We start from the raw sequence: 26,247 nt of genomic DNA, 5'->3' as shown, positions 1-26,247 counted from the left end.
GGAGGGGAAGGGATAGATGATGTGTCTATAGCCCTCAAAGAAGGGAAATGCCCCATCTTCATTTTCGTTTAACGTCTACTGCATTTTTAAATTATGTGCCTGTAACTGTGTGGAGGTATGCATACGTGTGTGCAGGTACCCCAGAAGGTGGCACCCCTCTCCCAAGCTCTTGTACTGAGCTACCCGCAGTGAGACCTAGGATCTGAATACAGGTCTTCTACAAGAGCCGTGAGCTTCTAACAGCCGCAGGGCAATCTTTATTTTCCCTAACTGTATTAGGTTCCACTCCGGAGTCTGCCTGCCTGTAGGGGCACTGAGCAGTCTTCCTAAGAAAAGCTGAGTAAGGCGGGTAGATAGCAGGGACAGGAAAGTCTCAAGTTTCACTTCTCCCTGCTGAAGGTGCTAAAAAAGACTTGAGGGCAAAAACTAGTCAGTGGGGGCTGTCTGGAGTGCTGCTCACGGCTGAACAAATGAAAAGGTGGCCCGAGCTTTTGGTCCTGTGACAACTAAGCTAGCTGGTTTTGGAGGCTGCAGACTTTCTTCTTTGTCCTTGCACAGGATGCTTAAGCAAATAGAGCAGGCAGCCGCTAGGAGGAACCAGAGCTTTTTCCACCTTCTGCCAGGGCGAGCAGAAATGGCTTACAGCGAGACTCTCCACTAGGCGGGTCCAGGCGGGTGGCACGTTTCCAAGGTCGTGGTTGTGATAAGCTTGCCTTTGCAGCCTTTTAAGAAGAAACAGAGGCAGAGTTGGTTTGTTTTTTTTTTTTTTTAATCTACAGAGGCAGAGGAGGTGTTAGCTCCCCCAAGGTGTGCGGGCCACATGCGTATGAGGATGCCTCTCTGTTCCTGTTCTCTGTAGGGTGGAGGCAAGGTGGTGGATCCCAGTGTGCACGCACCTCCCCTTGTGCCCGCTAGCATCAGTGTGTGTGTGTGTGTGTGTGTGTGTGTGTGTGTGTGTGTGTGTGTGTGCGCGCGCGCGCGCGCGCGCGCACGAAAGTGCGTGCATGGAATCGTAGCTCAACACGGGCTGATCTGATTAAGGGAGCCTAGGAAGGAATAAATATTCGCCAGCCTCCTAGCTGCTCGTTTATAACCAATCAATTGCTGAAAGGCGAGGGTGACAGCAGCCTGGGCACAAGGGGTGCGGGTCCTCAATCTGTGCATACTCGGGGATAGACATATGCGCGTGTGCATGCACGCACCAGAGGGGCTGCCGCTCTTATTGTCTGCTTCCCTCTGCAGAGAACAAGGGCAGCGGCGAGGGGCCTGCACCCTGGGCTAGCGTTGCGGCCCCAAGCAGGTCACGGGAGGCAATTTCGCGGGTGGGGGAGGGCGGGGGAGACCTTGATTTCCACCAATCCCGGGGCGCGTGTCTGCGGAGTCCAGGGCGCAGCGGAAGGCTGCGGTGCACCGCTGAATGAACTGATGAGAGAGAGTTCTAGGATTGCCTGTGAGGGGCGCGGAGCGAGGGTCCTGGCGGGCGCGGCTGAGGCGCCGGGGGTGGGCTAGCGGTCCCGGGCCACCGTGGAAATTTCCAAGGACTTGGTGTGGCGCGGAGAGCGCATCTGGGGGGTGCCGGGCACCGCGGCGGCGCAGGAGGCGGGGAAAGGGCGGTGCAGGGCGCAGGAGCATCTCTTTCTGGAAGGGACACAACCCGTCAGACGTCCAGGAGCCAGCCGCGCCTCTTCCAGGACCCCAGCCGAGGGCGACCGTGATGCTGCAGTAAGGGCGGGAGCAACCGGCCCCACTGCTCTCAGACCCCTTCAGCGCCCACTGTCTGCAGGGAAAGAGACCAAGGCTCGTGATTTGCCCGGAGGCCACTTCCTCTAGCAAGACATCCCAGTAAAAGTTGCATTGGCGAAGATCCTTGTAGCTGACCTCTGGAGCCGTGGCGTGGGGGTTCCCCAGCCGTGCGTGTGCGAGCTGGAAAGCCAAAGGTGTGTGTGCATGGGGGGCCAGCCACTGGGGCATTCTCCGCTGCCACTTTGCCCGGCGTTGTGCTGAGGCTGCCACCACTGACCCTGGGACACCGAGGCTGCGATGAGCCCCTGCGGGCGGGCCCTACATACATCCAGAGGGGCCATGGCCATGCTGGGGCGGAAATTCCCGCGTACCCGGCTACCCGTGGGAGCCAGTGCCCTCTGTGTGGTGGTCCTCTGTTGGCTCTATGTCTTCCCTGTCTACCGGCTGCCCAACGAGAAGGAGATCGTGCAAGGAGTGCTGGCGCAGCGCACAGCTTGGAGGAGGAACCAGACGTCAGCCAGGCTCTTCAGGTACCTACTATTGGCCGCTGCTCGCCACCAGTATCCTTCCTGCTAGTGTGCAAAGGACAGGGTCCTATGTGAGGCTTCTCTGTCCTGCGCCCTCTGTGCTGTGCCCAACGTAGATAGAGACTTAAGTCAGGGTCTCTGCCTCATCCTTCACGCCAAGAGGTGTTTCAAGGCACCTTTGCGAAATCAAAGATTTGTTATTTAGTCCGCGCTGTGTTTTCAATTGACCCTTCTCTGTGGGAAGGGAGACCCAGGACAACTTAGAGCCTGTTACTTTCAGAGAATTTATTTCTTAGATTCTGCGGATGTTTGGTGCTAAGGAGGAGTAAGTTAGAAGTAGGTTAAGAGGCGTTCGGGGGCAGTTTGGAACATAAATCAAGGGTGCAGGAATGATGGGCAAACCTCGTCACGAAAACCTGAAAACTAGCCAGGCCTTTCCCGTGGCTTTGCGCAGTATGCCCATTGCGAGCGAGTTTGGAGCATGCAACCATGACCCACTAAGCTTTGGACCTGCTCGATTTTTGTTTTAACATTTCAACAACTTTTTTGATGACATACTTTCTCTTCTGACCGATTCTGTGGCAGAACATGTTACTAGCCCAAGGTCACTCATTATCTATGACAAAGTGCAGGTGCTGGAATCTTTACCATTTTAATGATCCAGAGCGCCTGTTTATTTTTTGCTTAGACTACGGAAGGAATGTTTGTGGGAGCTGTACATGAGGGAACTTGAACACAGAAAACAAAACTCAAGGCCAGGTTTGAAAGGGGACAGCACAGAGTTCTCAAGCTGATAGTTTCTCCTCTTGGGGGAGTTGCTAATTTGAGGAACAGACAGGTTTGCAGCAGGAGTTGGGGGGCTAGATGCAGCACAGCTAAGAATCTCTTTGCGTGATGCCCGCATGTTGGGGGAACTGGTGGGTCTCTGACTGGGACCGTGAGGCAGTCAGCCCCTTCTCATCTTCAACCCTGGCGCCAAGTTATTGCCTTGCTGGCCTTTTCTGGTGGTGGTCTGAGGGAGGAGCTGAGAGACAGGCAAGAGCCAATGGTAAACTTTCCCACTGTTATTTTGGTCCAAAGCAAAATCTTTAAAAATAAATAATTTCCCTCCTTAGGCTCACTTCTGGAAAGGCCAGAGGTCGAACAGTTCTTCCAGAATCTAGAGGAATGTTTCCTTTCGGCTGATGCTTCCTTTCAAATTTTCTCTTTCTCCCTCGCCAGACCTTCTTCACTCTGTCATTGTTAGTTTTAAAAGTAATCCCACTGTCCTCGAAAGTAAACAGAGATGAATTCTTTTCCAGCTTAGCAGTTGCAGACTGTTGGGCTCTAAGGCAGGTGGGATGCACACCCCTGTGGCTCTGTACAGACGGGAGGCACTTCTGAGTGGCTCCTTACAGAGAGAAGGCATTTCTCAGCTCAAGAAATGGCTGGAAATGAATGAGTAAAGAATTACCCATTGGCTTGCAATGAAAGGGCCTGTTATATATATCGAAGCCCTGTTAGGAAATAGGTTTCTTTTGAGAGGACACCGTCAAGAGCAAAAGGCTTCACGGTGTGATAAACCAAGGCAAATGGTTTCTGGGACACATTTGCTCCTTGTTGCCTTTAACCCTGGGGCAGGGGGTGGCGGGGGGTGCGGGGTGCTTCACTCTTTAACTTGGTTTCTGCTTTCAGAGAATGACTTAGTTAAGTACACGTCCTTTCAGCACGCATCCTCAAACTCAGTGTCTGCAAAGCTGCAAAAAGCGCTTTTTTCATTGAAAACAAGTTAAACTTCAAATTACAATCCAGAGTTTGTCCAATGCCTATGGTATAGCCGGCCCCAGAGCAAATGTCCCCAGGAAGTTACCTAACTCTTTGAATCTTGGCTTTCTTACTTATATAAAATACAGACAATCATATTTCCTTCATATATATATATATATATGTATATACATATATGGCTAGCCAGTATCTGATACCTTGTGTGTCCAGAATGCAGTCAATCTGTGATTATCTTCTCTGACTTCCTGCACATGGTACAACTTTTCAGGGATGGCATGTAGCCTGCCTGTTGGAATTGGGAGTATCCACCTGTCACAGTTTTAGACATATTTATCTGTGCTTCCCTCCTCGATCATACTGATAACTAACATACAGAGATAAGGAGTTTGGAAAGACTTGAGACATTGAATATTTGTTAATCCAAAACACTTTCTTTTTGCACTGAACATTTATAAAATTCCTCACATTTGGACATCTACGTTATTATTGGTGGGCGGAAGTATGTGGCTTTGATAGACAGGCGAGCCAGGGGTCTTTGCGGGGCTAGAGTCTCCACTTTGGCAAGCACCTGACTGTTACTCTAGCCTTAAACATCTTCGTAGACACAAAGATGTATACACAGATAGGCAATGAGTATTTATGTGAGGACATGGTTACAGACTCGCTGAAGAATCCTGGGATAGTATACAGATGTATACATACGGAGAGATATTCATGCAGGCATGTATTGTCAGTCACTGAGCCAATACCGAGTGCATGACTGCTGTGCACCTTAAATGGCTCAGGCCCACAGGACCTGGACATTTAAGGTGGACGAGCTGACCTCTCGCCGGGGACATATGTAAACAAGTCAGAAGCACCTTCCAAAGCTCTGTTGACAGAGGAGTGGATGTCCCTATGTTTTCCACCCAGAGTCTCAGATAGTCTTTCATTCTTTGGATTCCCCCTGGGTTTTTCTGATTTACTCTCCTGCCCCAGAGCCTGTGGGTCAACTCGTCTGGTGGCAGTGCTGTCAAGCAGCCTAGGAGACAGTGGTTAGCAGTCCAGAGCTGTGATGGTTGTGAACTAACCACGCTCTCACAAGCTGGTATATTATCAGCTCCTTTCTAGAAGCTCCCTGGTCTCCTGTTCCTTTAGACGGACTGCTCACATGGTGGGGCACGCCAAGCTAGAGGAATGCTTGTCTCTCCATGAGCACCTTACTGGACCTATTTGTTCTTTAGAAATGAGCCCCTATCCAGGACTTACGTGTAAGGCTTTTACTCTTAGCACTGACACGGTGACCGTCACGACACAGCAGCCAAGCTAACCAACTTGTACCATCTTGTAATTGGTCCAGCTCTGTGAGGGTCTTCCATGTGTTTTCTTTTAAAAGGATTGATTTAATTTTTAATTTATGACTATAATTGTTTTGCCTGTGTGCATATGCACCACTTGCACGCCTGGTCTCCATAGAGGACAGAAAATGGCCCTGAATCTTCTGGAACTGGAGTTATAGATGGCTGTGAGCTGGGTGCTAGGAATCGAACTAGGGTCCTGTACAGGAGCAGCAAGTGCTCTTAACCACCAAGGCATCTCGCAGTCACCCCTCCCCACCCTTTGTCAACTCCAATTTCCTTCGGAAACTTGTATTAACGGATAAAACGGAACGGCTTTCTAGACTCCTACAGAAAGAGCAAACCTAAATGCACGAGGTTGTAACCAACTAGACGTTGAGCCTCCCAAGAGAGGTGTCATGGCTGAGGCAGGAGGACACTGGAAATGATCCAAATGTGCCTGCAACTCTTCCGACTTGTGGATCATTGGTGACACAGGCTACATTCAGAGCTTCCTTCCCCAGCCTGTGAAATAAGATGTGTGAGAATTCACAAGGGCCGTAGTGCCGTAAGTGTGCATGGAACCCCAGCCACATGTCTGCTTGGTTCGGGGGCATGGCACTGGAGGCATAAGCCAGGCACTGGGGAAGTCCACAGAACTTGCCACTTGGGCATCAAGTAGGGGAAATCAGCTTTCAGAGAGGGATTAGGGTTTGCCACAGGACGATACAATGGAGTCGTGGGTAGAAGGAGACTGTGTTTAGCGGAGGGATAGAAGTAGGTGGTTCCTGTGTGGAAACTTCTCAAGCCTTCAATGGAGACTCAGGAGACAGACTGGCGGCTTGGCGGTCAGGGGAAGTCTGGTCCAGTCTGACGGCCATTATGGCTTGTTACTCGTGAGATGGGAACCAACATTAACAGTGTTACGATCGCCAGGGAATTTTGGGGATGGAAGATGTATTAGTTCATCAAAACGGCTCTGTGTATATGCACACGAATGCAGGATACATTTGTGTGGGTGCAGGTGTACATGTGTGTGCATGCATGTAGATGCCAGAGGTCAGCCTCAGGTGCCATTTCTGAAACGCCATCTACCTTGTTTTGTTGAGACAGGGTCTCTCCCTGAACCTGGAGTTTACCGGGTAGGCTAGGCTGGTTGCCCATGGAGCAGTAGGAGTCCTTCTCTATCTGCCTCTCCAGCCATGGATGCTCAAAGCTTCAGATATTGCCACACCATCTTGTGAGAAGGGTGTAGCTGTCAATGTATGGCATAGATATGTACCTGTAAAGTGCCATAGATACCCCTGTAAAGGGCTCTCCTGGTAAGAGATTATGAAACCAACTTTGAAACAATATCTTGGGAACCAGTTGGTGTGATATGTTTTGATAGTTAAGAAAACGACCTAGAAGCTGCATATGGGTACAGACGTGTAGTCCCCAAACTTGGGAGACTCTGACAGCATGAGAATCATGAGTTCAAAGCCATGCAGGGCCACTGCCTCAAAAACAAACAAAGGTGCAAAACAAAATAAAACGTTACAGTGACGTTAACGTTTAAAAAACGAAAAGGTCTGAGCAATGATTATCATAGAAAAAAAAATCTACCACTGAGACTTATTGGCTATAAAATGTGCTGGGCCCCGTTCTCAGCACTTCCCTAAAGAAACTCTGTAAAGCAGAATTCTTTTTAAATGACTTGATTTACAGATGAAACTGTGGGAGTCAGAGAAACCGGGGAACGAAACGGCAGAGTTGGATTTTTTTTTCAGTCAGGAGCTGTTTAATTTAAACCTCCTGCTCCTCTCTGGTAAGAGTGGGCAACCCAGGCGAGCACGCGTCTCTCGTAATCACACCTTGCTTTCCTTTCTCTAGCATCACCATCCGTCCATCTTGATTTGCATAATGTGAGCCTTGGGCTCACAGGTACAGGTGGGTCAGCACAACCCCACTTTTCACTTTGTGGCAGAGTGAAACATTGCGAATATTAACATTGCGAATGGCACACTCTGGTCCACAAGCTTCTTGGGATTCCCCTGCCTCCAACCTCTGATCTCACGTAGGAAGAACAGGGATTGCAGATCCATGGCACTGTACCCCTTCCTTGCATCCAGGGATTCAGGCTTGGAGTTCAGACTCCGGCCCTCACCACGGCAAGGCAAGAGCCATTTCCCCAGACCTCTCTGTCTTCTTTATGGCCTGTGGGTAAGGTTGAGGCTAATGGGGAGACTGAGTCAGGACCTTCAAGAAGGGCAAGGCTTGCTTGGGCTCCAGAGTCATTTTCAACCACATCAGGACCCTGTGTTAAGATGAAGTAGGTCAGAAAGAGGAGGAGGAGAGAAAGCAGGATCGTCGAGAACGGAGTGTTTGTGTAGAATGTGTGATGCAGCCCATGCTCACTTTCTTATGAAGCACGGAGGGCTATTTTAGGGATTAGTTGGGCTAACTGAATGATTGTGTGCGTCTGTCTAAAGTGCAGCTCGTTTGAAGACTGTGGTTTATCTCTGAACGATGCTGCCTCCGACCGCTCTATAGCCTCTCTTTTAATGCCATCAGGAAGTTTCTAGTAAAATAAAGGCTTCCTAACTTTCCCTCAAATCTGGTTCTGTTGGAAGCTGTGTGACCATAACCCGGTTACTTAGCCTCTCTGTGCCTTTGCCTTGTCGTTTGACTTTGTGCATTTACGATGACAGTTAAGTCAGAAGCTGATGAAGGACCTAGGACCGTTCTCACCTGGATGACTGCGGGAGAGGCTGTTATACCTTGAAAGAACCTTGACTTTGGGGCCTTGGGGATTCGGTTTATGGCCCTTGTTCTGTTACTTATTAGTAAGTTGTAACTTTAGGGGATTTATTTGTTTAGGCAGGATTTAATGTAGCCCAGGCTAGCCTCCTGTTCATTGTGTAGTGGAAGCTAGCCTTGAACTACTCATTCTCCTAGGTCTACTTCCCTCCAGGGTGCTGCGATTTCAAAAGATTTATTTAGTCCTCTTGGACTGATATTATTCAGTAACACCGAGGGGATTAGGTGCTGGATAATCTCTAATTATTAATCTGCACTGAGGAGAAAAGCCATCAGGCATAGCCTGTGCCTTCAATTGTCCCTTTGGTGAAGGACTATGTGACAATAGAATGTGACCCTTTGGGGCACTTTCACTTTCCATATGGGTACTGTCGGGGCCTGTGGGCTGCTGAGGAAGACAGCAGATCTAATATATATATTATATATATATACACATACACAGAATGTATACATACATATATATGTATATATGTATACATATATACAGTCTATATAAGTCTATATACAGTATATATGTATACACATAATATGATATACATATACACATACACATGATATACATACATATACATATAATACACACATACACACACACACACACACACACACACACACACACATATATATATGTCATCAGCCACGCCTCCTCTCAGAATGCTTCCTATGGGCCAATGTGGGAGGATTCAAGGAATCAAAATGGGGTCTGTGACTATAAAATCTGAAATCTAGTAACTGAATCCCGCCTCTCAGTACTCACCTGTATAAGCTCAGAACTCTGGAGGACTGCTGTGAACTGGAGACCCCGTCTAAATATCTCTTTCCAACAACAACAACAACAACAACAACAACAACAACAACAACAATAACAACAACATTTTAAATAAAAAAAAAATGAATTTACTAGTGTAGTACCCCAAGGGATGTAGTCTGGCAGCTTTGGGTAATTATAATAATCTTGAAGGAGTTGATTGATTTCTCTGTCTGGGGAGCCATCCTCTAATTGCATCACTGAGAGAAAAACCTGCCCAGACCACAGGGCTGGGTGCGGGGGTGCTGGGGTGCAGAGGTGCATGGCTCTCTCTGCTCACCAGCTGAGGCCCCCTCATTCCATGTGGCTGTGCAGAGAACAGGTGACTGGAGTGCAGCACCCACTTCAGTGACTTGACATGAGCAATACATAAATGACTTCATGTTCCTGACATTTATTTAAGCATTTCACAGTGTCTTATCTGATTTTTGGAGACGATGTACATTGGATGTAAAACAATTTAAAATTCAGTAAAAAGGAAAAGAACCCACTTAATTCTGTGTGAGGTACTCAGTGTGAGCGCATGGTTTGCAGTGTCTCCTTACTCAGTGGCCCCTGGTTTGTAGACCTAGCTTAGGTCTTCCTTATTTACCCCAAATCATGCTCGCCGGCATCTTGTCCTATCATGGATACTTTCCAAACTGTGATGATATGGCTTTATGACTTTCATTTTGGAAAACTAACATTTATTATGAGTATTTGGTTGTTGTTTTCGACAAGTTACCATGCAGAACAGCTAGCTTTCATAAAAGACAATTCATGCTGCTGGCCAGGCTGTATACCGACCCTTTAAAAACGTTTTGCTCTCTGTTTCGTGAGTTGCTGTATTTACAGCAAAGTAAAAAGTCCCTTAAAGTCCCTTAAAGATTTGTGGCAGAGGACATGGCTCAGTTGGTAGAGTGCTTACCTGGCACGTGTGAAGTCTGGGTTGAAATCTCAGTGCTGAGTTGACTGGACATGTTGACACACGGCCATCCTACTTCTTGGGAGATGGAGGCGGGAAAATGAGGAGTTCAAAGTCATCAGAACTGGCTGCATGGGATCCAAAAACAAAAAACAAAAAACAAAACAAAAAAACAAAAAACAAAAAAATCCAAAAAGCAAAAAGAGGTCTGCTTTGGAAACAGTGTTAAATAAAGGTAACATTGTTTATTTGTAAAGTAAGTGGTATCTGGCAGGCCCTCCTATCCGGTGTTTTCTACGCGTGTTTAAAATGCCTTCACCTTAAGCACCCATTACAGACTCTCTTCTGGAGAAGCCTCTCCAGTCAGCATTCTTTTTCTGTTTGCTTATTTGTGTCACAGGTTCTCGCTCGGTAGCCTTCAAACTCACCACAGTCTTCCCCTTCAACCTCCCAAGTGCTGGGGTTCCTGGGGTGAGCCACCACGGCTGGGTAAGAGTTAACATCGTGGTAGCATGGTCCCTACCATCAGCTCCTGAACTGCCTCAGATGGTTGGCTGCTCGTAGAATGTCTTTGACTCTGGCCAAGGGCACTTCGGGTTTTTCCATCTTTGAAAACAGCAGAGGGTGGTTGCGTAAGTCCCAGGCACACAATGGCTCGTAGACAGATGAAATCCCCTCAGTTGGCTTTTCAGGAGGTCGGAGAGGCTAAGAGAGCTTCCGTGCACTGGATCTGACCCTGACACCGGCCCCTCCCTGTGAGGACCTTTATTTGGGGGCACTGGCACACATGGCTATCTCTCCCCATTACCCTCTCCTTTCCAGTACAGAGGAGAATTAGCACTGGGTCCATAACAGGGGAATAACGGTGTCTTATCAATCCACCTCCAACATGTGTTTTTTTTTTTCTGGGTCTTAAAGAATTAAATTAGATTGTAGTATAAAAAGAAAGGGCGCCTTACTTCAAGTTGAGGTGGAAATGTCAAGGCAAGAGAAGAGTAGCTGGGTCAAAATTGAAACATTGTGAACAGCAACAGCGGTGTGGGTTTCGGGAGTTACTTTGCTAGTGTTGGAAGGTGGAGAGGATCTGCAGGAGGTGAGGCTGGGTTGCCAGGGGACCAAAGCCCCAGAATTACCTTTCGTCTGATCAGCTTTTCCTGGTTGTATGGTGCAGAGCAAGAGGCCATTGGCCTCCTCTGTCATTGTCCTGTGAAATGGCTGGCCACGCTGTCCCCTGTGGTGTCTGGGGGCCAGTGTTCAGAGCTATTTATGTTACCTGTCTCACCCTGCAAACCCCGGTCTCACTAAATGTCTAACAAGTATTTGTTGGGCGGATTGAAACAGGACGGCCTTGGAAGCCGGCAGACAGCTGTCTGGGTTCCTGTGAGGTGGGGCTTCATTGATGACCCAGCAATCCCCCATTCTGTTACTTCAGGAACAGCTACATACTCAGGGCCTCCCGGTGCCAGACACTGCTTGTCACAGTGCCTCATGTTCAAGGTTACAGTTGCTCATCGCTGCCCTCACGGAGCATATGAAGTCACAACAGGTCAGCTGAAGCCAGCATCCTCCTCCAGTCCCGCGACCGTGTTGCTTGTTTTTGATGCAGACCTACTATGGATTCCAGGCTAGCCTGGGGACTCAACCCCAGCTTCTGTCGTCTGGGTGCTGGGCCACCACATCTGACTTGATTTCCACCCCTTTTCTTTTATTTTGGAGACAGGGTATGATGTGGCCCAGGATGGTCTCAAATAAACTCCCTGTGATGTCAAGGGTGACTTTGAACTCCCGATTCTCCTGCCTCTAACTCCCTGAGAGCTCAGATCCCAGACTTGCATGCCCGCATTTGGTGCGTGTGGTCTTTGGGGTGCCATCAGGGTCTAGTACATGCTAGGCAAGCACTCTACCAACTGGGATACATCTGCAGCCTTCCGCCTGTGTTGTTTGTTTGTTTTGTTTTTTGTTTTTGCTTTTTTTTGAGTAGGAAAAAATAAGCACGCATTCAGTGTCACTTTCAGAATTTCTGGTGTATTTGGTATTGTGCAAAGAGCGCCCAAACCCTCCTAGTTTATTCCTTTCTAGGCCTGTGCCATGACTGACAGGTGGAAGGTCTAGGACTATCTACCGACTCGTTCTGTCCTGAGCAGTATGTGAAACGTTGGTGGAAAAACACTTTAAAACAGGAGCAGATGTTAGTCCATAGGGGAAGCTACATAGAATACAGCCTGAGGTACAGGCTGGCTTGGGTGGGAGCACTCATAGGCTAAGCTCTTGCTGCTCTAGCCCAGTCACATGGCAGTGCTCAGCAGTAAGACCCTGGGAGCCATGATGGGGGATGCCCAGTTTGGAGGGAAAATAAACCCCACCATTTTTCCTTTCGCTCCATTTCTGAGAGTGGTTTTATTTTCCTTTTTTTTAAATATAAAGTTCAGGATGGCCTTGAACTCCGGTCTCATTACTTGCATCCCTACCAACTTCCGGCTAGCCAAGGTGACTTTGAATTCCGAATCTTCCTTCCTCCACCTGTTGGAATTACAGGTGTGCACCTCCATGTCTGGCTTTTATTTCTTAATAATGGCTCTGCTGTATTGTGTGACAGAACTTCCAAGGGGAGACATATCCCATGGCTATCCAGCCTAGACAGGAAGGTCACAGCGGATCAAAGCATGCAGGCTACCAAAGTCCAACTTGGTGAGTCATGAGATGTACTGGGGTTACTTATAGGAATGTGGGTGAGGGGTTATTTACAGAAGCAGAAATTACTCAAAGTCAGCTGCATCCGCAAAGCCCACCCCAGCATGGGTGACAGCTCACAAAAGCTGGGAACTTGGAACACACAGGCCAGCCTGCAGACTCTGGTCTAAGCCTCTAGTAGGTAGCCCATGTGGTTTTGGTTTCTTCCAGGTAACTGGTTTGGCCTCAGTCTTTGCAGTTTGGCTTCCCCTTTACGAAGAACTCACAGCTTTTATTGCTTAATCTGGTGTTGAGTGAATGTGGTCAGTTTTAGGAACTTCCTGAAGCTATTTTGAGTGGCTTACTTTGCCTTTAAGGAGCTTTCCTGTAAGATGGAATGTTTCAATCCCTGAGGAAACTGTGTTACAACACACAGCCATCTCCAGCATCCTGCCACACCCCGCCTACCACCCTACTTAGCTGTTTTGATGAGTCTCTGAGTTGATTTGAACCCTGGCCAGGGACCAGTCCACCCTCTACTCACAACTAGTGTCCTTAGTGTATACTACCCACAAGAGGCCTTTGCTTTCCTTTCCAGACCAGGGGCATCGCCTTAGCTTGCCACTGCTCCACCTCTTGTTGGCTGTAGCACCTCTTTCATTTCTGACTGGGCTTTCTTCACAGCCCAAGAACAGAGTATTGATCTGGGGATAGAGCCTGCTGCTCCCTGCTGTAGACTCCCTTGATGTTTATGATGATTGGTTTGGAGCTTCCCATCTCCTCTTTGTTTCCCCTCTGCCTCTGGAGACGCGGTAGCCATGATGTAAGAACATAATGACTCCATTGCTGCCCCGGTCTGCCTTCTCAGTTTTCTCCTCTGTGAATCCACCAGGTGCCGGAAGGCCTGCTTCTCTACCGAGAGGAAGCTAGTCTCTAACCATGATAGTTTCCTTAACTTGAAAAGCCACAGGGTGGATTCTGTGGGGCACTCAGAGAAGAGGAAGTGGCCTCCTATTTTGATACAGTTACCCTGTGAATAGATACAGTTACCCTGTGAATAACAGGTTGTATCCTCAAACCCAGTCATCCTGATGCAGAGCCTCATACACAGAGCAAACACTCTACCACCAAGCCAACAATACCGTGCTCCCTCTCTCCTCCCTGTCTCCTCTTCTCTTCTCTCTGTGACTGTACCATGCTGTCTTGCCTTGTGCATCTCCTACTGCCAGCTCTTTTTTTTTTTTTTTGCTTCTTCTCCTAGCCCAGGGAGCTCAGGAGTAGACCGTGTCTACCAACAAACGGGGAAGGATGCCTTTCCAGCCAGCTCCCAGATCTGTTTTCTTATGTCTACTCCTCTTCAGGGAAGGGACGAATCTACATTCCTAGGGAATCTACACTCCTCGGCATGTTGTCTGTGCTAACTGCATGAGGAGACAGGGCTGACCTGCTGGTTAGTTTCCATAGTGGCCCTCTTGGGGACCTGGTCATGTAACCCTGTAACTCAACTGGTGCATCTCCAGCATGAAACCCCACTGTAAAACCCCGAGACAAAATGAAAGACCCAGGAAAGACGCTGTGAGATTGTTCCTTGTGTATCAGGCTCCAAGATTTATCACTTGTACACAGTCCAAAAACTTTTAAAATAGAGATGCAATATGGGAAATTAAGTTCAGATTTAATTAACATTTACCGAGCCCCAATTACGTGTGAGCACCACAGTACATGCTGTCTGCGCAATGTGTCTGTTGAGCTAACCCCAGATTTTAAGCTTAGTTTTACAGACAGTGATATTTCTAGTAATACAGTTCTTTATTTTGTGGTTTCCCTATGTGTTAATTCTGTTTTATGCATTCTATGTTGCATTGAACAGTCTCAAAGCACTAAGTGAAGAACGTGTTATTGACCCTCGTTTACAGAGAAAAAAGCTATACTCTTTGCCCAAGATGGACCTTTGATGATAGTGACCAGCATTCAAGGAATGCTCAGTGTTGTTCTGTCTGATAAGTTCTGGATGAGTGCTGATATCATCCTGGTGGTCCTGTGGGATGACATCATCCTGGTGGTGTAGGATGATATCATCCTGGTGGTCTTGTAGGATGACATTATCCTGGTGGTCCTATAGGATGATATCATCCTGGTGGTCCTATAGGATGACATCATCCTGGTGGTCCTGTAGGATGACATCATCCTGGTGTATTGGTGGAGAGATTGAAGCCCAAGAAAGTGAAGGAACTTAGCTATTTTCCTGTTGGTAAATGGCCTTTCTCCAGGCCCCCTATCTTCCATTTTCCAGTGTTTAGTCTTCACACCGAGGATTTCAGTCGAAGTCTGGTAATCTCTCCACTGCAATCTCATTATTTCAATTTTTTTTTCTTTTGAGATAGCATCTCACTTTGAAGCCTAGGCTGGTCTGCTGCTCTCTATGTAGCCCAGGTTGACTCAGAACTTTGTGGCAATCCTTTCAACTCCAGCCTACCCAAGCTCTGGGATTCCAGGCGAGAGCCACCACACCAGCTACTGCACATTTTGCTGAGGGGATGAATCCTAGGTAGCAAAGCTGCAGTCTGGGAATGAGAGTTACCGCCCATCTACCCCTTTCACTTTCTCTAAAACCGAGGCCCTGAGACTGCACCAGGACAGGCAGGGGCCCTCCCTCCTCCGTCTGCATCTGTCTGATGTCTCTGGTTGAAACGTAGTAAAGAGTTCATTTGCCCCTCACTGCCTCTGTGCTGGCCTCCTTCCTTCCTCCTTTTGGGATGGGTGAGACATGTGCCGTGGGAAGACACTTACTAACTGAGCTGTGGTCAGGGAGCTGAAGCCTGTCTTCCCGTAAGAAACCGGAGTGGGACAACCCAGCAGAGAGGCTCTTTGCTGTGTGAAAATGTAGCTTCTGCCATTCTGCTTGGCTGTGGAAAGTCCCAGGGAACTTTCTTTGGGCTCTGGAGCCTGACTCTAAATGTCTGTGATGTTTGGCAGTACTCGGAAAGGTATCTCAGAGATGCTGTAAAATGAAACCATGTATTTTTGTTATAAAACTAAAGCTTTCCAGAAGGGTGCTAGGCAGTTTAGAAGCCTCCTGGATCTCATCCCTACCGATCAGTAACAGTAGCTTTCCAAGCATAGCCTTCCGGGTGGTTCCTAGCTAGGAGACTTGAGGTGAAAGGCAGTTTTTGTCGGGACTACTGGCACGAGGGAGAGCTATTTTAAGCAGGCAGGGATGTAGGATCCTATTCCTGCAGATGAGTGTCCGTGTGTCTGTGTCAGCCACAGCTATGCTTATCATCCGCCAGTCTAGCTACCATCACCCCATCTCGCATCCACTCGATTATCTACTCATCATCTACTGAGCATCTATTTATCTGTCAGCGTTTACCCAGCCATCTATCAGTTTTCTGTCTGTGTCTAGCATCTGTTGTCTGTCACTGTTTATCTAGTGTGCATCCATTCTATCTAGCACCCACTTATCTCTTTCCTATCCTTTATCTAGTTATCTATCATTGACCTATCATTTGTCTTCTGTCCATAATCGATTAATCATAGGTTTATCTATCATTTATCATGTGTAATTTATCATCTGTCAACTATCGTTTATCAGCTATCATGTTTATCAACTGTCTGTCTGCCTGCCTGTCTACCTGCCTGCCTGTCTGTCTGCCTGCCTGTTTGTCTATCTGTCTACCTTCCTGTCTGCCTGCCTGCCTGTTTGTCTATCTGTCTACCTGCCTGTTTGTCTATCTGTCTACCTGCCTGCCTGCCTGCCTGTTTGTCTATCTGTCTACCTGCCTGCCTGTCTGTCTGCCTGCCTGTCTGTCTATCTGTCTACCTTTCTGTCTGTCTGCCTGCCTGCCTGTTTGTCTATCTGTCTACCTGCCTGCCTGCCTGCCTGCCTGCCTACCTGCCTGCCTGCCTGCCTGTTTGTCTATCTGTCTACCTGCCTGCCTGCCTGCCTTCCTACCTGCCTGCCTGCCTGTCTGTCTGTCTGCCTGCCTGTTTGTCTATCTGTCTACCTTCCTGTCTGTCTGCCTGCCTGTTTGTCTATCTGTCTACCTGCCTGTCTGTCTGTCTGTCTGTCTTCCTGCCTTCCTGCCTGTCTATGACCTATCGTGTATCGATCATTTATTCTGTACACTGATGCACAGCCTCCAGGAGAACTCTCAGTTCCCCAGCATCCCTCTCCTCTCTGGTCCTCATGCCCTGTGTTGTCTTCTCTCATTTTGAGTGTGGGCTGCATTTAGTGACTCGCTTCTAAAATAGAACCGAGTGCTGCAGAGATGATGGGGCACCGTTCCCTCCGAGACCGGGTTAAGAGCAGCCTATGGCTTCATTTGGATGGCCTCTTTCTCTCTGTTGGATTATTGCCCCACTGTGGGCAGTCTGGGGAGAAGCCTGTGCAGTAGGAGACCAAGGTCTGGTCAATGGCCAGGGAGGAATCGAGGCCAGCAGCAGCCCTGGATAGGAGCCGAGAAGGGTGTCCCTTGTTTCTGCAGACTGCAGCCCCAGCTGAGAGCCTGACTGCAGTGTCACGAGATAATACGGGTTAGAACTGTTCGGCAGAGATACTCCTGAGCCACAGAGCAGGGAGAACATGAATCTTAAGATGGTGGGCAATTGTAACACACCTCAAACATCAGTTGCTAAACAGTTACTATTGTTTTATTGAGTTTATTGTGCATTAAATTATCGGACATCAAAGTGCATAGCCAGTCATTTGGCCGTGTTCTTTCCTCTCCCATCAACACCACCCTCGTTAGTACCCACCCCGCGTGCATTTTACTGAGCAAATCCATGGTGGGTGTTTTCCTAGTGTTTGGTCTTTGACCGTTCTTGTGTTTACGTTAATATTTTTTTCTATAAAGACTTTAGAAATCATCAGAAAACTGATGTCATCATGTTTAAACTTTATGACTATCTATGAATGGTTTACTTTTATTAGTTTTAAATCGTGTATCTGTGTGTGGGCATGAGCCCATGAGTGTGGATGTCCACAGAAGCCACAGGCATCAGATTACCTGGAACTGGAGATATGAGCAGGTGTGACCTGCCTGACACGGGTTCTGAGAACGAAACTCAGGTCCTCTGCAAGGGCGTCACGTGCTTTAACTGCTGACCCACCTCTCCAGACCTTTAAACCTTCGTGTCCTGGTGCACATGGCCCAAGACGGTATTTTTATGAGCTGGTGACCTGACCCCACTTTTCAATTTGGTGCCACCACTAGAATAAGCCCAAACCCAAAGTGCACCCCCTCCCAGTGCTGTGAAATGTCAGGCCTACCGTACTCAACGACCCTCTCTACGTGTGAGTCTTATTTAAAAGTGCGACTTTTCTTCCTCGGGTTTCTTCCAGGTTTCATTCGATAGTCAGTTTTGTTCAGCCGCTGTGGCCTTACAGCGAAGTTTTACAACTTTTGTTGAGACTGATTGTTTGGGGTAATGACCGGGCCTGGACGTCGCTGTGTAGAGAAGGCTGGCCCCTAAGTCACAGAAATCTGCCTGCCTCTGCCTCCCAACTGCTGGGCTCAAAGGCACACGCCGCCCTATCTATTTTAATACAGATGGGGAACCGGTTACTATTGCTTGTCATAATTTTCTCGTAGGTGCAATTGAGATAGTTTTTCAACTTCACTGACATGTCTTATTTGAGCTCCAGTAATTTATGTGTTCTTACTACAAAATTGAGACTTCCTGCCCGAGTGTAAGATATATTTCATTAATATTCAATGCTGATTTTACTTCCCTAGATATTCAGGCTTGTTTCCCATAGATTGCCATAGTTCTATTGAAATAACTTTAAGGGTATGTCGTGCCATTCATTCTTCTGTTACCTAACTACAGAGCATCCCGTTTTTGCCCTGTGGTGCCGAAGAGGTTATTGTTTGGACACAAGAAAGGTACTGATGGTTACGAACACCCGGCTCCCTCATTAAAAATCTCACAAGTAAAAGCTCCCTGGCTCTTCCTCCCTTCCAGTTTGCTAGAAATACACTGATATATTCATGCAGTTGGTAAATGGTGATAGTTTCTTTTCTCACACCTATTTCTCATGCTTCCCTGTTTTTTTTAGTGAGTATGAATTTGGTGTTTTTTTTTCCTGCGGTTTTCATGCTGAATTTCTCTACTCTCTCTCTCTCTCCTTACTTGGCTCTCAACACACATCGACTGCTAGCTCTGTGACCCTGAGTCAATGGCTCCCTTAAGGAAGAGAGTAAAGGTTTCAGAGGCAGTGAAGGGCTGAGGGAAGGCTCAGATTCAGGGTTCTCTGCTCCCAGCTCACTCTCTGAACATTGCCCCATGCGGCCTCAATAGAGAGGATGTGGGGCCAGCAAGATGGCTCAGTGAGTCAAATGGCTTGTCACAAAAGCTTGAGAACCTGATGTCAGTACTGGAAACCTGTGATGGGAATTGACTTCGTCTCCCCCCTCTCCCCTCCCTCTCCCCTCCCCTTCCCCTCCCCTTCCCCTCCCCCACACAAATACAAACACAAAAACAGGGCTGGAGAGATGACTCAGCAGTTAAGAGCACTGACTGCTCTTTCAGAAGATCTGAGTTCAAATCCCAGCACCACATGGTGGCTCACAACCATCTGTAATGGGATCTGATGCCCTCTTCTGGTGTGTCTGAAGACAGCTACGGTGTACTCATATGCCTAAAATAAATAAATTTGAGAGAAAGAGAGAGAGAGAGAGACAGACAGACAGACAGACAGACAGATATGGGAAAGCCTCTGGATGCTTGCTTGTTTCTGTGCTCTCTTCAATCCTTTCTGCGTGCTGTTTCTAGATACAGTAAATCTGGTCACTGAGACTCATCCCAGAGCACGTGCTGCTGCCACTAACTTCACAGCCACGGTCGCCATCATGGAGAAGCATGAGGTGGTTGATTTGCTCTAGGCATGGTCCAGGCATGGGACTGTGTCACTGTGTGCCGAGGTCTGGGACCTACCTGAGGTTGTCTTCCCTAACTGCTCTGATGTCCTCTCTTCCCTCTCTCTCTCCACCATCTCGTCTCCCCCTATACTTTCCTCTTGTGTTTCTCCACCATTAAGCAGCCAGTTTGACAGGAAACAGCGCCCCGGTGGGGGGGGGGCTGAGATTAAATGGATCCGGCTTCTGGAAAGGTCATTATTTTAGGAGAGGGAGCCCCAGAGAGAGGGAAGGAAAACAGCTCAGATATTTATGGAGGGATGGAAAGCGAGAGGCGAGGCAGACGCTGTGCAGAAGACAGGAAACTTGTCTCTGCTTACGAACTTGGTCCACGAGGCTGGGGAGATGGCTCTCAGTTAGAGAGCGCTTGCCCGTGCGAGCATGAAGGATGGAGTTTCTCCCGCAGAACCCACATAGATGCCAAGGAGATGTGCCAGGCAACCCATCTGTATTTCAGTGCTTGGAACAGGGGACCTCACAAACTCAGGAGCAAAACGGAGAGCCAGACATGCTGTATCTGTGAGCTCTGTGTTCAAGCGAGAAGGAGCCTCAGATCATAAGGAGGAAGGTGATGTCGGAAGATTCCCGCCTTCAGGCCTTGATGCACTCGCACAGGCACCCGGGAGCACCCACACCCACACCTGAGAAGAGCAAACCGAGAACCTCTTCCTATGCCTTGATTTTCCAGTCTCTGTCAGTGACAGATCTTGAGCAGCTAGGAAGGGACTCAGCAGAGGGTTGGGGCTGTTGCCTGCTCTGGGGGATGGATGGATAGATTTTTATGATACCATGGATCTATATGTGGCGCCTCCTCTCTCTCTCTCTCTCTCTCTCTCTCTCTCTCTCTCTCTCTCTCTGTATGTCTATACGGCTGTGTCTGGCTACATGTCCATCAGGTGTGGCATCTGTCTGTCCAAGAAATAGCTGCGGTCATTCCCCATTGCAGCTCATGTTGGCCGAGATGCCCATCAGCGGGTGAAGGGACGACAATATTATGGTGCATAATATGGATATAGTCACTGGAATATATCCAGCTGTAAACAGAATGGTTATAGTCACTGGAATATATCCAGCTGTAAACAGAATGGTGTCCGCTCATTTGCAGCAAGGTGGATGGAATGAGGGGATATTCTGGTAAATCAAATAAATCAGATGCAGAAAACAAATACAACCACTTCTCCAATATATAAGAGTCCAGCTGAATGGACAATAGCATCCCAGAGCCTTGTGGAGAGAAGGGAGGTTGGGTAATGGCTTATAAATCATAGAAATATAATCAGTTCTACTGTTCTCTTACATGAAGGGGCAGCAGGTCCGTAGTAACCTATCAGATGTTTCCTGAATATCTAGACAAGCGTTTCACACAAAACAAATGGTAAAGAGGTGGAAATGTTAATTATCACAATTTGATCAACGCAAGTGGAGCCTGGAGACACAGATCAGAGGCTAAGAGCACACACTGCTCTTATAGAGGACTGGAGTTCTATTCCCAACGCCTGGCTCTGGTAGCTGACAATTGCTTGTAGCTCAGACTGTAGGGAGCCTGATGCCCCCTTCTGGCCTCCACTGGCAATTGCACTCACATCCACATACCAACTCACACACACATAGTTTAAAATCATAGTAAAAATCTTTACAAATGAAGAAATATCACACTTCATCAACGTGTATAATTGTATGTTAATCAAGAGGCTGTTTTAATTAAGGGGATGGGAATATTCAAGACCCACTAATATGGAAGTTGACAAGAAAGGATCTTCTAGGTGCTTTCATGGCCTTAGACCATATATACGTGTTGACTCGTCATGCTGAGCTCTGAAATGTATGCAGTTGACAGTCACTCGCTAAGATAAAGTGTCCCTCTTAATGTGTGAGCCGAATCTAGAATGCAGACCGGAATGGACAAAGCTAAGAGACTCAGCTGCCCCCTCCCCCACGAGGAAATGACTTTGTAAAGTTAACAGAACAGAAGGAGAAGGGCTGGGGCTATAGCCCAGCTGGCTGAGCATCCACCGAGTCCTGGGGTCGAGCCCTACACGGGCTGCATGTGGTGCTAACACCCGTAATCCCAACACCGAGGAGGGGTCGGGAGGAGGGTCAGAAGTTCAAGGTCGTCTTCAGCAGCATAGGAATTTTGAGACTGGCCTGGAGTATGTCTGATGAGAGAGAGGGAGGGAAGAAAGTGAAAAGGGAAGGGAGGGAGGGGGAGGAGGAGGAAGAGGAGGAGGAGGAAGAGGAGGAGGAAGAAGAAGAAGAAGAAGAAGAAGAAGAAGAAGAAGAAGAAGAAGAAGAAGAAGAAGAAGAAGAAGAAGAAGAAGAAGGAAAAAGAAGAAGAAGAAGGAGGAGGAGGAGGAGGAGGAGGAGGAGGAGGAAGAAGAAGAAGAAGAAGAAGAAGAAGAAGAAGAAGAAGAAGAAGAAGAAGAAGAAGAAGGAGACAAATTTATGCTAAATAAGATCGGAGCCTCAAGTGCTGTTACCTCAAAGGGAGCAGCCAAAAAAGTTGACACTATCCAGATACCTTTGGTCTAGTTGTGTCTGGAGTTGTATTTTCCTCTGCCCACTAAGCCTACTCTTATTTCCCCTTTTCCTTTAACGTTTTTCTTCCAGCTGCCAGACAGGGTTGCTAATGTCTCGGGACACCCACTTTATTAGCAACGCATTAATTGTTTTCACATACTCTGCTCAGTAGACACTCCAGCGAGCGAAGTCAGCCATTGCCGTGAGCTCACGAGTCGAGGGGATTAGCCACCTGTTTGGCGACCTCGGTTTTGGTCAATATGAATTGGGGCTGTGAAGCCACTGTCTGAATGCTCCCGGAAGACTGACAGTCTGCAGGGATCCTAGGATCCATTAGTGTGCAGTGAGGAGAGAGAGTGCAAGGCTGCCCTGTCCCAGGCACATTCCTGGATGGCTCCTCAGTTCTTCCCCGTTGCGTTGTATCTCAGCTGCTTCTGGATCTGCTGGGCTTGAGCTAGCAGGGCTCTGAGTGGGTTGGAGGCATGATCTCATGATATTCCATTCACATCTTGTACGTCTCCTCAGGAAAAATCAGCTCGGTTCTTTGTGTACAGGTGTGTGTATGCGCGCAGACATTTTCGCACGCAGTTGCACGTAGCTGTGTGTTTGTGTGCTTGTGGAAGTTAGAGATCAGCCTTGGGTGTTGTTTGTCAGAGGCTATCCGCCTTTGTCTTTTTGAAACATGGGTTTGCACCCAGCCAGAAGCTCACCGACTAGATCTTGCTTGCTGGACGCTGCATCCAGGGGTCTACCTGTCATCTCCGGCCATCTCTGGGATAACAAGTGGCACTGCCACATTGGGCTTTTACGTAGGTGTTGCAGGGGAGACCTGAAGTCCCTGGCTCACATAGCAGGCAGTGTATGGTCGGCTCATGTCTGTAAGGATTGAAAAGTGCTTATTCTAAATAACACACCTTATTCCACAGCATGCTCAGACTCCCGTGTACACACAGACACGCATGAGGGGTAAATACAGCCCGAATGGTTTTGTGGACCTTTCCTTTTGAGGGGCAGATATATACAAAACGGAAGTCTCAACATTTGTGTTCTGAGTAGATATCAGTGTTAGGGGGTTTTCTTTGCTCCTGCGTGTTGGCTGAGGAGAACACAGTGACACGAATGCACACACAGGGAGATAGTTGCTGTGAAGATGGTTTACTGAAGCAAAGGCAGAAAGCAGATACAGGAATACAGAGAGGGAGGGAGACATGCACGTGTGCGCACACAGACAGACAGACAGACAGACACACTCACATGCACAAGCACACACATAGACACACACACTCTCATGCACACACTCACATGCACACACACAGACACACACACACACACACACACACACACACACATACACACACACACACACACAGAGACACACACACACCACACATGCACACACACGACACACATGTACACACACCTATACACACACGCAGACACACATACCACATACATACACACACACCACACATGCACACACACACACACACATGCACACACACACACTCACACATGCACACACACACTCACACATGCACACACACTCACACATGCACACACATACACACACACACACACACACACACACACACACACACACTCACACAGGCACACACACACATGCACACACAAACTCATACATGCACACACATACTCACACATGCACACACACACTCACACATGCACACACAGAGACAGAGAGACTAGAGTCTCACCATTTTGTCTATCTTGTCCATTCTAGTCTGTGCTATCCCTTGTCTGATCCTAGGCTTAAACCGTTTCTCCACTCTTTCATGTTCTGTCAGAATTGGTTTGAACTAGACATTGTTTATTCCTCTTTGTGGAAGGCCTCCTGTTTGATTTCACAACTGCCTGCCGGATACGATATCCTGTTGTTTCAAGGTTAAGACACGCTGCTATTTCAGGAGTGACATGCTATTGTGAAAGGAATCTGGTGCTAGCTGGTCAAGACGCACAGACAGAAGGACCAAAGTACAGCGGAGGTCTGTGTAATGCCCAAGTGGCTGTGTTTGATACTCTTGAGTGCTATGGTGATGAGATTGTCCAATGAGGTACTTAGAAGATGAAGGGTGTTTTCTGACTCATGGTTTGGGGGTATAGGGCATCGTAGGGCCAGAGAGATGAGGCAACAGGGGGATTCAGGCTGTGGTCACTGGGGTATGAAGCTCATTCAAGTCTGGAATGGGTGGCAGAAAGTTGACAGAAGCAATTCTAGAGCTTTAAAGCCTAAAGGTCTGACCCTAGCTACCCACTTCTTCTTAAAGTTTCTAGATCCTTCCAAAACAGTATCCCCTCCCCCCTACACTGGAAAGAAAGTAGTCAAACACCTGCTCTGGGGTGGGGCCAGGGGGGGGGAAGAGGGGTGACATTTCACATTCAAACCACACAGAGGCAAAAGAACCTATCACGAAAATAGGTGAATTGTTCTTATGCCTAAATTCATCAGTAGTAGTTCATTTGCAAATTCTCATTCTTACGGGCCAAAGGGTTGGGCCGATGCTCTCAAATAATTAACACGTTTACTGAGTTAATTGATTGCCCTGGTGAAAACTTTTTAGAAGATTTCAGCGTTGAAAAGTGGACCTGGAGTTGTAGCTCAGTGGTGAAGGGCTTGCCTAGCTAGCACGCTCCAGGCCTTCCATTCCATCCCCTGCACCCTAAAGACCCTTCTTGGGTGACACTTTAAATGCAAATATAATTTGCCTTTTGGTTAATCCAGCAATGCCTAATTTATATTTACCAACAAAAGCAACAGCAATGGAAAAAAATCATAGTCCGTTCGCCACAACATTGATGCTGCTCTGATAAACACATCCTTTTGACAACTATGGGGCTTCAGTTCTGTGCATGAGCTCCCACACAAAGCGGCCATTGTTCCTCTGCCAAGTGCGACAGCAGCCAGGCTTCCTTGCAGATTGTGAGTGAGAGTCCTGGGTAAATGGAGATGTGATAGTATAGTATTTGATAACTAAATATTCATAATTCTTTTAAAAACTACCAGGGGATCACAGAAGAGAGTGTTGTAACAAACCTAATCGACAGCCCATGAAAAGATGTCATTCACTTAGTGGCTTTTTGTTTTATCACCAGGGTCCCATTGCTAGGATCCCGCTGTGACAGTATGCTGTCCAAAAGTGACCTAGGAAATAGAGTCTGGATGGGACATTTGCTGTATTATTTATTAAGGGGAGAAGAGGGACATTTTAGTAATAACTCTTCACCTTTGAAATAAGACTCTGGAGTTCATAGAGGTATATGTACTTAACCTGAGCTTTCTTTGTCTGTACATATGCGTGAACCCTTGTGTGCATGAGTATGCATGCATGTCTGTACCTGTGTATGTGCATGGGTGTGCACATGTATGTGTGTATATACATGTATACCTGTACCTGCGTGTGTGCATGAATATGCACATGTATGTGTGTGTACATGCATATCGCTACCTGTGTATGTTTATGCCCAGTTATGCACATGTATGTGTATATGCATATGTGTATATACATACATGTTCATGTGTATGCATGTGTGCATGTGTATGCATTTGTGCATGTGTATGTGTGTGTGTATGTGTGTGTGTGTGTATGTAGAGGATACCTCAGATGTTGTTCCTCTGGTATCATTTACTTTGGGTTTGTTTGTTTGTTTGTTTGTTTGTTTGTTTTTGAGGCAGGGTTTCTCTGGGTAGACCAGGCTGGCCTTGAACTCAGAAATCTACCTGTTTCTGCCTCCCAATTTCTGGAATTAAAAATGTGTACTGCCACCACCAGACTCACTTTGTTTTTTGAGAGAGCATCTCTGGATGTCTTGGATCTTGCCAGGTAGAGAAGGTCAGCCAGCCAGTGAGGCTCCATCTTCCCAGCACCAGGATCACCAGTGAGTGCCACCTCCTTCTATGGTTCTGGCTCTGCTCCTTTTGCTTTCTACACTGGCACTGTACAAGCCGAGCTCTCTTCCCCACACACGTCTCAGTAACATCAGAAAAAAAACAGCACTTCTTCACTAAATCCTGCCTAGGAGATAAAATCTAAAGGTTTCTTAGTGTGGGTTTCCTGCTGTGAAGAGACACCGTGACCACTTCAACTCTTATAAAGGAAAACCTTCAGTTGGGGCTGGCGTGGAGTTCAGAGGTCTGGTTTATTATCATCATGGCGGGAAGCATGGCAGCGTGCGGGCAGACGTGGTGCCGCAGAGGGAGCATCAGGTAAAGAGCTGGTTTGAGCGTCTAGGACCTCAAAGTGACACCCCTACTCCAACAAGG

At 47.7% G+C, this 26,247-nt stretch overlaps 1 protein-coding gene across 1 annotated transcript in view; it reads left to right on the top strand.

Annotated features, from left to right (window-relative positions):
• The first annotated feature begins 994 nt into the window (after window positions 1-994).
• The window catches only part of St8sia1 (ST8 alpha-N-acetyl-neuraminide alpha-2,8-sialyltransferase 1), a 129,207-nt gene continuing 103,954 nt past the window's right edge, over window positions 995-26,247 (top strand). Inside the window, exon 1 of the mRNA XM_032905371.1 lies at window positions 995-2,273. Within this exon, the coding sequence (XP_032761262.1) occupies window positions 2,041-2,273 (233 nt within the window). The 5' untranslated portion in view covers window positions 995-2,040. The remainder of the gene's footprint in view (window positions 2,274-26,247) is intronic.

The sequence above is a fragment of the Rattus rattus genome, chromosome 6 (assembly GCF_011064425.1).
Source record: "Rattus rattus isolate New Zealand chromosome 6, Rrattus_CSIRO_v1, whole genome shotgun sequence".
Lineage (NCBI taxonomy): Eukaryota > Metazoa > Chordata > Mammalia > Rodentia > Muridae > Rattus > Rattus rattus.
This window is presented reverse-complemented; position numbering and strand designations above follow the sequence as displayed.